This window comes from Heterocephalus glaber, unplaced genomic scaffold (assembly GCF_053883595.1).
Source record: "Heterocephalus glaber isolate CG9 unplaced genomic scaffold, H.glaber_assembly_v1.0 deba00001442, whole genome shotgun sequence".
Taxonomy (NCBI): domain Eukaryota; kingdom Metazoa; phylum Chordata; class Mammalia; order Rodentia; family Bathyergidae; genus Heterocephalus; species Heterocephalus glaber.
This window is the reverse complement of record NW_028258296.1, coordinates 51,948,716-51,962,130: the sequence shown is the minus strand read 5'-3', so window position 1 is coordinate 51,962,130 and position 13,415 is coordinate 51,948,716. Positions and strand designations below refer to the sequence as shown.

Genomic DNA, 13,415 nt, shown 5'->3' with positions numbered 1-13,415 from the left:
TTTTCTTCTGAGCTCCAGGTCTGTATTTATAACTGCCTCTTGGGAATATATGTCAAAAGAATTGTTTTTTCTGAAAACCCATTTCTTCTTGAAACTTGGCGTCAAAATCTTTACAGTTAACCACATGGAAACTTTAATATTACCTTTAGTTCTTCCTTTTTACATAGTAGGTTTATCCTTCTATCTAATAAGGCCTGTAAATTCCACCTCTAGAGGCCATCTTTGCTTTAAGTCTGGTTAGAATGCCACTATTTCCATGATTGCAAACTCTTCTTCCTCTAAACACTTGAATTTGTTAACTCTTATGCACTTAATATATTTAAAATTTATTGTATATACTGCATATGTTTGATTTCCTGTAGTGGAGTCTGAAAATTTTAAGGAAAGAAGCTTTGAAGAAACCTATCTCTTATGTTCCTCATTATATAGTTTTTGTTATGCCACCAATATATATCCTAAATTAATACACAAATTAGGGTCTACTGAAGGAAACCAAAGAAACAGTATATACTCCATAATCTTTTGAAGAACAAGTATTATCAATAGTAACAGCTAACTCTTAACTACACCATCAAAGGCAAATGGTTTTCAACTAAGGTCAAGAACATAAAGAGTTTTTATTTAATTTTGCTACTGCCATACTAATCAGTTGTGTTTCACCTCTGGTAACTAAAATATCAAATTGCTATCTTTTAATGAATTCATAACAAATTCCAATCACTTGATAGGATACATAATCTTAAAAGTCAGCTTCTGAAAAAAGCCTAATATTTCAGAAAAATTTAAGAAGTCCTATTAACTTGAATTTCTGGATAAAGTTTTAACTCTCTCTCTCTCTCTGTCTCGGTGGTACTGAGGAATGAATGCAACACCTTTGCATTGAGCAATGTCTCCAGTCCTTTGCAACAGGGTCTCACTATTTTGCTAACTCACCTAGGCTGTGCTTTAAAAATCTTCCTGCCTCAGCCTCCCAGAATGCTGGGATTACAGGTGTTAGCAGGCCTGGTTTAAACTGTACTGTTATAATAAGAAACTATAAATCTACACTTAAATTAATTTAGATCTTCACAGAAATTACTTTATTCTAAATAAAAGTCAAATAAAGAATGTTTTTTACCTTGTGTAATATCACTGATTGAAGATATTTAGATTGAGCAATAAGAAATGTCTTTAACATTTTAAAACATGTTTTATAAGGTTCTTCAATAGTTCAATTTTTAAAATAATGAGTCATGCAATTTAAATCACAATTTAAAAATTTTGTCTCCTTTCTCAAAATAATAGGCATTCCAGACTCCCAAAGATGAGAATGACATTGTATGGGACTTCTTTTTGCTTTTAGCTGCAAGGAAGCTCAATCATGAACATAGTATTCAACTATGATAATTTTCTTAGCCAGCCATTATGTTTCATATTTGGCCTTTTTCATTTTTGCTGACATACATGAATATATGTGTTTCACTGAAAGCAAATATAAATGACTGGTTACCTACAGTAATGCTGTGTCAGCAAAGATTCTGCCTGAATGTGGCAGAGAAAAGTATAAAGATGATAGTCTATATAGATACTGAAAAGGGATGAGGCAGCATATCATCTTTTTCCAGATCTATGCCATCTGCTAAAGTGCTCAAAATCCGTACTAATGAAGCATTTACAAATTAATTATAAAAGCCAGTCTGTAAGAGGTGAGACTTGAACTGACTTTACAAATGAGAGGCATTAATTGACAGAAAGGGTAAAGGCATTTCTATCAGAGGTAGTGAAATATAAAATAGACAAGAAATCCAAAAGGACATTTTTTACTTATCTGAGTATCTGAATGTACATTAGGTTAGCTTAAGTATAGAATCAAGTACAAGACAAGAGAAATAAAGCTAGAGAGATAAATGAATTGTAGCTTCTGAGCAAGGAAGTGGCATATGAATGATGGAAATCAATTTTCAGGGCTATCTTATCACTAGTATAGTAATATGATTTCAAGCAAAGATGCTAACAATCCTAGGTGAAAGACTATTGGAAAAAGGATATTCACATATTGCTCACTCAAGTCATCACTTCACAGATAGCTTATTAATTTTAAAAGAAAAGACTGTTTACATGACCTTTGATTTACCTACAATCAAACTTAAAATCACCAGTAAAAGGCTAAATTATTATTACATGCCACTTCAGAGAATGTAATTATAACAAGCATGTATGTCTATATAAGCACACATTATTTATATAATATTCATGCCCAAAATATCTAACCTAAATATGACCTATAGAAAATAATCAGAAAAATCTATGGGATATTCAAAGTAACTAGACTGAATACTTTGTATTTTACCTGAGAAACTTTGTTCTAGATTAAGAAGGCTAAAGAGACATGACAATTAAATATAACAATGATCTTGCAAGGGATTCTAGATTGAGGTTAAAGAATTACAAAGTATATTATTGGAACAACTGAAGACATCTGAAAATGGAGTATATATTATATAACAAACAGTATTTATGAATGTTAAAATTCTCAACTATGACAACTTGCATTGTGACTATGTAGGATGATGCTGTTTTCTTGAAGGTTACTGCGGAAATATTATAATGAAAGTACAGTAACTAATTTTCAAGTTGTCCAGAAAATAATGTCTAAAAATGGGAAAATGATATGCATATGTACAGAATGAGTGCCTGTCTAGGTGGTTGTATCCCCAACACTGAAAAAAAAAAAAAAAGGTAGCAAAACTTGGATAAACCTAGGTGAAGATTACACACATTTTTATTTCACTATCTTACAGTTTTCCTCAAGTCATAAAATTAAAAAAAAAAAAAAGACTGGGATAATAATCTGGGTTAAATCCCACAGACTACAGATATGTAACTAAAAGCCAAGAGATTTATTTTACATGTACATTCAACTAGACTGTAGCAAGTGAATAACTAAAGCTCCTATAACTTTGTCTTCTAATCTAGTACTCTTAGAACTATCTTATAGGACTTCAAGCCCAATCACAGGATAAATCACAACTAGAAATACCTAGGAGGAGGAAACTTAGTACCAGGTAAGATATTCTAAACTATCTCAGCAGCAAAGCTGGATAAAGGTCAACTGTGGATATGGAAGAGGGGACAAAATGAAAAATCAACAAGGTAGAACCATACAGACTTAGTGATTTATGAGAAGGAAAGTTGTTTAGCAACAACTCTAAAACACACGAGCTAAAGAGAAGGAAAACAGTGACAGCAGTAGTAAAAGAAAAACTGGAATAATACAGACATTTAGGATAAAAACTTAGTTTGAGATATGTATATTTCAATTGTAACAGCAGAATGTAAGCTATAATAGAATATAAAATTGAGGAGAGCAGGAATTTTTGTCCTTTTTGTCTTCTGATGCAAGCACAAGTAACTTTTACAGTATGCGGCAATAAACATTTGTTGAACAAATGAAGTGCTTAGGGGTCATTAATGTACAGATACACAGGAAATAGAAATATAAAATCTACAGGATGGTATGAAGAGATTTCACTCTGCAAATCTGTAGGACAGTAGATATAGTTAACTAAGGTTTGCATCTCCTTCTAGGTTAGATTACAGAGACCTCTACTTGGGGTCTTGAGTACAAGCCCAAATTGCGTTTCTGCATTTTCATTGTTCCCTTTAGGTGTATGAGGAAACTTCTGCGGAAGGATGGCTGGCTATGGTCATAATCTCTTAGTACTATCAGAACTCATGATAATTCCTGACAGATTCAGTGAGCAGAAAGCTCAGGTGTGGTCCCAGGGCAGCACCTCAGTGTCATCAGGTAGCAGGTCAGCAACGCAGATTCCCAAGTTTCACTCAGTCTGTTTCTAGGAGCCTTCCAGGTGATGCTAACATACTCCAAAGAACAAAATAAAGGTACTAAACACTTCTTTGATAAACTACCTGCCTTAGAGTCCAATCATTCTTTCTGAGATACAGCTGAAGATTACAGATCTAATCATATAAAATATTTGTAATGAAATTTAGTGTAACATATCATATAGTTATAATTCATCATCTAGAAATCATACACAAAATCAGCCTACAATAAATGTATTTTAATAAATAAAGAAAATGTGGTATATAAAGGAGAATGCTGCTTAGCTATAAAAAAACAATGAAATCCAGTCATTGGCAAAAACATGGATGCAATTAAAGATCAATCAGTATGTTAAATGACATACACAAGAGAAAAGACAATTTTGGGCTTACACTCAAAACCCCACATGATCTCACTTGTACATGGAATCTAAAAAAGGTGATAGCAGGCTGGGGATTTAGCTCAGTGGTTCCGCCGTCTGCCTTGCAAGGGTCAGGTCCCGAATTTGATCTCGGGTACCAAAAAAAAAGAAGAAAAGTTTGTCATTTCCAAAAGGTGATAGCATGGAAGCCGAGAGGCTGAGGAGAGTAGAGGATAGTTGACCAATGGGTACTAAATTACAGTTAGGAGGAAGAAGTTTGGGTGTATTATTGTACTGTAGGATAATCATAAATAACAGTTATTTACTATATATTTTTAAAAGATAGCAGAAAGACTATCGAAAGATGTGACTATAAAAAAATTGATAAATGTGTGGAGACAGGCATGTTTAACCTGCTAAAATTATATAATGTATATATGTATTAAAACATTGTTTATATCTCCATTAATTTTTATGTTTTTATGTACTGGTTTAAAAATAAATTTAACCTTAAAATGTTTTGTTTCATTTTTTTGTTTTTGTTTTTTGAGACAGGGTCTTGCTATGCAGTCTATAGTGAGCTATAGACTCACTATGTAGCCCAGGCTAGCCTTGAACTCATCCTCCTGCCTCAACCTCCTGAGTGCTGGGATTATAGGCATGTGCCCCACCACACTGGCTAAAAAATTTTAAAGCTTCCTTTCAAACTTTAAAATTTTAAAACTTACTTTAATGTTTCAGCGAGAAAGAAGCTCTGCTGTACATCATCATGTGTAGGAGTAGAGGAATATACATCTTTGACCCCAGAAAACCCACCACTGACTCGGCAATACTTTTCAATAGCCTGTAAAAGAGATCAGACAAAACAATCAATTCCATGGACTTCAAGTTTTGAAGGAAAGAATCACAATCAAAAGTTTGTAGGTATTTGTATGAAAATTTGACTAAAGAATATAGTAATTATTCTTTAATTAACAATATATTAAGCCTAAGGATAATACTGTATCAAATGAAAATACAGATATTCTTCATTTAATGACAAAATTTTGGTCCTGCGACTAGGTCATTAAATTAATTGGTCACTAAATTGTATATACTATGTATAATATTCAGAACAAAAAAATGGTCAAATGAAACTCCAATGTGATGACTTTGCTTTTATTTGCATAACACTTATATGCAGTACTGTAATGCATAATAGAACATAAAACTACACTACTGTACAGTACAATCAGCAAAAATACAGTACTGTATAAACAAGGTGTACTGTACCAAAAAAGACACTGAGGCTCTATACAACTGTACAAAAAAAGGACAGATCATAAATCTGAGTCTGAACAAGTTGTTAAACAAGTAGGTCGTTACACAAGGAATATCTGTACTCTTTCTGAAAAGTGAACTTATACCAGAGTCTCTCTTGCTAATATAACTCTCATCTTTCTATGACAGCTTATGTTTTCCTAACACAGGTTTGTCTTATTTATTCTTTCTGAATTAGGTACCTCTCTGGCACAATAAAACCTTATTAATCCTGACAAATCAAGACAGAGGTCTGTTTGAGTAAAAAATCTGATTTTATCATCTGCAAAGACAAGTAATAATCTACAACATAGTAACAAACATTACTTAGGAGTTCTCTGTAATAAGAGTAATGAGAGATATTACTGCAAACATACTCTATGCCAGATTTTGTATTACCATAATTCTATGAGTTAGGCATCACAGGTAGTACCAAGTAGCAGGAAGAGCCCATCTACCTATCTGGTATAATATTTACAAGTTAAGAGTTAACAATTCTGAAGTACTTACTGTGCTGAAAGCTACTTTAAGAGCTTTACATGCACTAAAATTTTACATTTTACAGCAATTCTAGGAGGTTAATAACTACACTTCTCAGATGGAAAAGTTGAGCAGAGTAATTTACTCCACCTTACAAACTTCTGTGCTCTACTCTTTGAATGGGAGTTAAGATTTTAAATTTATATTTCCTGTTTTATCTTTGGATATGCTAAATAAACTATATGGAATCAAATGGAATCTAGTCACACTCTATTTTAAACTCAAAGCAAACAAATATTCTGCTTATCATTAAAATTAAATCATTCATGAAAAGCTGAAAGCATTTGCGGTTCTTTCTCTACTCTCCCTAACCTTGACAAAGGGATGGTTATTTAACTAATCATTGCTGCCATAGTTTATTGTTTCTAGTTTTGCTACTTTTCTTTCTCTCCCTGATCTTCTTTTCTAATAAAAAGTTAACTAATACTGAAATGTGCTTAATCAAAATTTATTTTATAGGTAGGCTTTAAAGTGTTCTTCTCAAAGAGTTTGATGCTTTTATGTTTCTCAACATATTAAATATATTTTGAATGCAAGAGTTTTAAGTACTGTTCTTCACAATGATGTCTTCATAATTCATTCTGAATTATCAGAACAGAGAATGTAGCAGCCAGCCAGCCAATCTTCTAAGTCATTCTGAGTCATTTCTTGAGGGCAAGTTTTACACTAAAGTGTGGAAGTCTGCATATGTAGAGGAATAGCTAAAGCTACAGAAGAGATGATACATCAGAACTGTGTCTCACCCTCCCTTTCTTTTACTTTCTTCAAGCCCAACAGAGAGGTCAGTGGTGATACACAAATAAACAGTACATAAGATGTGAGGCTTCTCATGTCATACTTTCCAAATTTGAATTTAGGACGTAATTATTTCAGTATGTCAGCTTATACTTTGAGTTTGTGTGCTCTATATAATCTGTAAAACCAGTATTCTAACTCCTGTAATTAAAATTTGGTTTGATATGGGCTAAAGTTTGAGCTTATCAAACCTCCTAACAAATAAGAGTAGGGGTGTATTTTAGGAAAGCACACAGGAGAAAAGAACTTAAAGAAAAGCATTAATTGTCCTAAGTGTTTCGCAATGACAAGACATGCATCTACTATTACCATAAAGAAACCCCATCCCACAAGATTCAGATATGTCTCCCTCATTCCTTTGAATAAAAACTATTAAATATTGGGGTGCATTCAAGTCAAAGAGACTCATAAGGGCCAGGGATTTAGCTCAGTGGCACTGGCCCTGCCTTGCAAGTGCAAAGTCCTGAGTTTGATCTTGGGTACCAAAAAGAAAGAAAAAGAGAAAAAAAAAAACCCACGAGAGACTCATTAGAGGACTACTTTGCGAATCTATTTCTCTTACATAAAATATTACTTGGTTTATGCAAACATGAGTAGGCCACTGCTAACAACAGATGCATGTATGCTTTCTATTCCCAAACCTCTGTGGTAACAATTTGGTTGTCTTCTTAATTGCAGCAGGACCTTCCCACAGAATTTCACTAGCAGCTGTTTTCTCAACTTTACCCTCAGGAAGCCAAGGAAAAGCAGCATCAAAAATGCTGCGTCTGCTCCTATTCTGTATAACCACCTTGATTCTATTAATACTCTCCCGTAGTAGTTAAAGTCCATGGGAGTTAACCTAGGTCTGAATGACAAAAGACTCACCAGTGTCCTTACTTTAGTTTAAGACATCACATTACTCCTAGATTATTGAGGTAGTCTCCAAAACTCAACAATTTGTGGACTATAAACAGATCCTTTTTCTTTGTTATTTCCCACTGAATACAGCCTGCAGTAGTTTCTTCCCCTTTGAAAAACTTTCAGCAGTTCTGCAACAGATTGTCAAAGTAAGAGAGGAAATGGAAAGAAAAAAAAAAGATCTAAAGGGCTTCGAGATAAGCAAAGGTCTTCGTATCACCACTTTTTTGGGGGAGGGGGGTACCAGGGATTGAACTCAGGACCTTGCACTTACCAGGCAGGCGGCGGAACCACTGAGCTAAATCCCCGGCCCGAAGCACCACTTTCTCTAGGAAGACACTTGGGTAGTAACTGATAAAAGTTATTGAGGGGTGTGTATCAGTGTGCCTGTGTGTATGTTGTCTTATTTCTGAACAACTAAGTAGAGCAAGTACCCTTGACTTGCATGTAAGGCTGTCCTCGTAATGGATCCAACTGTGCCACTGTGAAACATTTCCTTTATATAAACTGGTGTATGTCTTGCCCTAAAACATATTTTTGCACATTCTTATCTGGACAATTTATTTTACCAGTGATATCTTCAATCACTGTATCTAGACTGAAGGCTTAAGTTAAACAATTTGAATATGAATACTCATAACTAGTACAATTTATTCTAACTAGTAAATCTGAGAAAATAAAATATTCTCCAGGAATAAGCTATATTTTCATGGAAGACTAATGGTTTTTTCCTCTCCGAGTACTAAGAGCCATGGAATTCCTTGAAAGTCCAATTACTCAAAGAGTAAACAGCTTACTTCCTTTACTTACTAACCCTTAAAAATTTCTAATTCCAAATGTGTGTACCTTTTGTCTTTCATTCCAGAACAAGTTTAGTTTTCTGATTCTTCTTATAGTGATCTGCTAAGAAGTAACTCAGAACACAAGTGAAGTAAACAGGGGGCACCTGCCCAGGCTAATTTTTTTCGCCAGTGGTTAGGTATTAAGAAAACAGTTTAGAAGCCAGGCATGAGGATGCATGCTTACAATCCTAGGACTCTGGGAGGCTCCCAAGTTCAAGTCCAGCCTGGGCAACTTAGCAACTTTATGAGATCCTGTCTTAAAATTTAAAAAGGGCTGGGGATGTAGCTCCTGCAAAGGCACTAGGTTCAATCCCAAGTACTGCTAAATAAGAAAATAAATGGATAGAAAGTTAAATTACTTCTTTTGTAACTGTACTAAAAATTGCCTTTTAAGAAACCATAGCTATTCACTAAGAGTGAGTGACTACTGCTAAAAGGGATTTCTAAATACAGAACAAAACAGGATTCAAGGTTTGTTTCTACTGCTCAAGAAACTTAAATTGACTAACAGCTTCTTCATCAGAGAAATGAAAACTGCCCTAGAGTCTCTCAAAATGAAGTAACATGGATAAAGACACATGGCACTATAGGAGGGCTTGATTTAATATTCTTGTAGATAAAATGAAATATTGGCTTATTTACCAATGCTGCTTCCCAGCCCCACTGCCTGTATCTTGGATCATGAGTGAATCGCCACAGGTACCAATAGGTTTCAATTACTTCTGGTCGGAGGATGTAATACTTTTCAGCCTGTCGGACAGCCACAGCTTCCACTGCACCATCAAACTTGAATGACTCAGGACCTAGTTTTAATGCTACAACATGACAGAAGAAATCAATGAACAAAATAAAGCCCTTGTATTTGTTTTCAAAAGCTAACTCCCCTGAAAGAATGGAGCATTAAGTAACTTTTGTTTTATTTTTATTGTCACTGTTCTACAAAATGAGTAAATTTAAAATACCATGTCAGAAATGCCATTATGAAATGCAAATGTTAGAACAATAAAAGAACCCTTTTATACCTTCAGCATTCTATGAATTTCTTAGGAATGTATCTAACACTTTAACCTGTAAGCATCCAACATAACATATAGCATATAATGAGTTTAGGTTTAATGGAATAAATGATTAATTATAACAATTAGCCAGGGATTTAGCTCAGTGGTTCCACTGCCTGCCTTGAAAGCGCAGGGTCCTGAGTTTGATCCCTAGTACCAAAAATAAATAAATAAATAAAAATTATAACGATTATATTTTAGTATATCTGCTACATTAAATTCTACTATTTTAGATCATTTTGATAGATGGTCAAAACCTGTATTACAACAAGCCTAATTATCATGGTCACTAATATAAACAATGACTATCCATTCTGGTCCTCAATGTTTTACTAATTTTAGCTAAGTTTTTACGCATATAATAAATACTTCATATCATCAACATGACAATTTTGCTCATTAGTAATGCAGATCACTGACTTTACCTATATTAGACATCAACATTAAACTACCCTAAAAGAACTTCGCCTCAGGGTTCATTTGATTTATATTTTTTTAAAGAAATGTAACCAATGATTTGGTTAATGAGAAAACTGAAGGGTCAATTTCATCAGAAGTTCAATTCCTTACTGTATAAAAATAACTTCACAGATTTATGAATTAGGATAAACTTTTAAGCTAATCATTATTTCAAGAACAAGTTAACCCTACAAGAAAAATTCAGTTATTTCATAAAAAGAATACAACTTTTGAAAACACTCATAGATTATTATCTCTTAAGGTTTTCAGAGAACTCATTACTCACTGCATAATATAGAAATAGCTATTTGTAAAGATAGACAAAACCATGGACAGTCTAGTCCAGTGTTTCTTAATTTTTTTTTCATTAGTGTATCTCTAGAATCCTTTTAGGTTTTTCAAAAAGGCCTAATTGCCTTCTTCTTCCATGAAAATTTGATAACACATATACAAGGAATATGTATTTGACTCCATGCATATCTGTACTTTAAACATGAAGAGTAGAATTTTTTTTCACTTCCCAGAAATCAATTTTTGTCACCATTAAGAACAATTTCATTTTCCAGGTAAAGATAACTAAAATTCAGAAAATATTATCTATTTTCTTAAAGCAATGTTAGAGGATCATTTTAGTGAAAGGAACAAATAACTCTAAAAGTTATTAGTGAACTGAGTAAAAGACAAACTACCAATTAGATAACTACTGTTGTCGTCTGGTTATTCTTATTTTCACAAGAGTACAAGCAAGACCATGAAACCTAAGTCACTCTATTTTGTGTTCTTTTAAGTAACTGGCTTTATAGAAGCTGGAATGGCTAAAATTATTATTTTATTAAAGTAATGCTATTCCATACATCTCCAAATATTCTGTCTCTCATCTTTAAAACAATTACTTCTAATCATTAAGAAAAAAAACCCAGCAGAGTTCAGCATTTTTGCAATATGCAGGTGCTGGGTGTAGTAGTGGATGCCAGTAATCCCAGCACTCTAGAAGGCTGAAGCAGGAGAATCACACGTTTGAGCTCAGTCTGGGCAAATTAAGAGAGCCTGCCTCAAAATAAAAATGTTTTACAAAAGGCAAGGGATATAGCTCAGTGAAGCGGCCTTGATTTTAATCAATCCCCAGTAGAAAGAAAGAGGGGGTGGGGGGAGAAAAAAAGGAAGGAAGGAAGGAAGGAAGGAGAAAAGGAAAGAAAAGAAAGGAGAGGAGAGAGAAAGAGAAAGAGAGAGAGAAAAGAGAGAGGGAGGGAGGGAGAAGGCAAGCAAGAACACATATCTAAAAGCACATTTCTGAAATTAAATTTCTTTTAAAAATGATTTACTATAGGGCCAGGGATTTAGCTCAGCGGTTCCAAGCCTGCCTCGCAAGCACAAGGTCCTAAGTTCACTCCCGGGTATAGGGGGGAAGGTAATTTACTGTGATAGTGTAAACTATTTTGAAGTGAAAAGTACCTATATACTTTCTTCTTAATCCCCGGTCACATTTCTACAATTAGAGGTTATTTTTACTAAGTCATTAGCCTCATTAACATTCTTACCAGTCCTGTCATATGACTCGTGACATGTGCGCGCAATCTCTGCCCCGAGCTCTAAATAATGACCAGCTTTATCCTTTCTGGAACCATCTGCTCCTAATGCAAACATTCCCCCAGCAAAACAGGCCAAATGGCCCATCTTCTTTTCCAAGTGCCCATTCTTCCATTCTCCAATGAAGACAAGACCACCTCGGGACTTCTTAATAAGATGTTTTTCTATCGCCTACAAGAAAGAGAAAATAGTCAAAATTTTAGAAGTAAATTGTTAGTGTTCAAACATATATTTCTAGCTGTCACAAAAACGTGGTAATATCCTATAAAATATTAACTTTTTCAAACTGGGAGATTTAAATTACAGTAAGAAAGTTTTGGAATGAGTGATCAAATTGTATATGGCCAAAAAAAATATCCCAACTGCCACTCTAGTGGGAAAGGAGAGTTGAGCCTCAAGTATCATTCTACATAGCATCGTCCATTGTAGCCTTTGTCCACCTGAAATTTATAATCAATCAACTAAGATCATGAGAAGTTATAAGACAGTTTTATTAATTCATTTTCTATTTCATACAACAAAACCTGAATAGGAAGAATGGCCAATTAATAAGAAAATATGATTTTCAATAATTAGTTTAAATGGTTCTTTATTTTCCGTGTAACTATGCTATTTGGCAAAGTAATTTAAAAAGGCACCATTAGGTTAGCCATCTTACGTATTATAAAACTTTCAAAACTAGGTGAAAGTTACTTATTCTTTAACTCCTTAGTCCTTCACTTCTCAAATGCAGACATTTGCTTTGGATGCTACTGCATGATTTTTCCTAGATAAAGACCTTTTTTGAATCATAAACATTTCTAGGTTTAAATTTTAGCAACAAAGAATGAAACTATCCAAATTTTCAAAATTTAAGACTTCATAAAAATTTTGAGAAATCACATTGAAATTGACATTTCTGACTGTACCTTAATTTTGTTCAATTTACTAGTCAACACAATCACTCCAAACATTTACTGATCAATATGTACAAAGCGCTGTGTGCCACAAAGCCCAATTTTCATGAAGTTTTAAAAATAAAGTGTGTTTTAAAAAAAATGTAATTAGGACTCTAAAAAAGTATATAAAAGGACAATAAGTAATTTAATTAAAAAACCTATAATGGTGAAAACTGATTACTGACTATATTAGAATGGTACTGTTATACAAAATACACCAGATAAATAATTAAAATCATTACAAAGATAATGGGTTTACAATGAAACAGGGAAGCTAAAACTTACTACATGGTTAACATATTTTTCATTTTTGCAGTTTTTGCCTAGAAATGTCCCATATAAGCTCATCCTAGAATAACTACTGTTCCAAGTGTAAGCTGTCCCCAGACTGTAATATGAGATTACATAAATATGAAACAGTACAATACAGAGGTTAAAAGAGCAAGGTCTGCAGCCAGACTCTTCAGTCCCTGGACCCATCATTCACCAGCTAAGTGGCCGTCAACAAATCCCTACACCTCACTCCACCTCAGGGTTCTCATGTGTGAAGCGGGGAGAATGATCATCTGATCTCACGCATGTAAAGAGGGTTAGAACCGTGTGTGGCACACGGAAGTCCTATTTAAGTGTGTTGCCATTATTATTCACTCACAAGTTCTCAATGTGTAGGTTGAAGTGATCATTTGAAAGACAAAATATTTGTGGAAATGTATATAAAGTCAGAAGTTTTTCCAGTCTCTATAGGCATTAACTAAAAGTAACTAAAATACATTTTCATAAATATATTAACACTAAATTCTTCCTTCAACA

General features: G+C 33.9%; 1 protein-coding gene across 1 annotated transcript in view; it reads right to left on the bottom strand.

Annotated features, from left to right (window-relative positions):
* Man1a2 (mannosidase alpha class 1A member 2) overlaps positions 1-13,415 on the bottom strand; it is a 146,429-nt gene that overhangs the window by 15,254 nt on the left and 117,760 nt on the right. The window contains exons 10-12 of the mRNA XM_004853818.4: positions 11,619-11,838; positions 9,206-9,378; positions 4,916-5,031 (exon numbers count right to left, since the gene is read on the bottom strand). Of these exons, the coding sequence (XP_004853875.1) occupies positions 4,916-5,031; positions 9,206-9,378; positions 11,619-11,838 (509 nt within the window). The remainder of the gene's footprint in view (positions 1-4,915; positions 5,032-9,205; positions 9,379-11,618; positions 11,839-13,415) is intronic.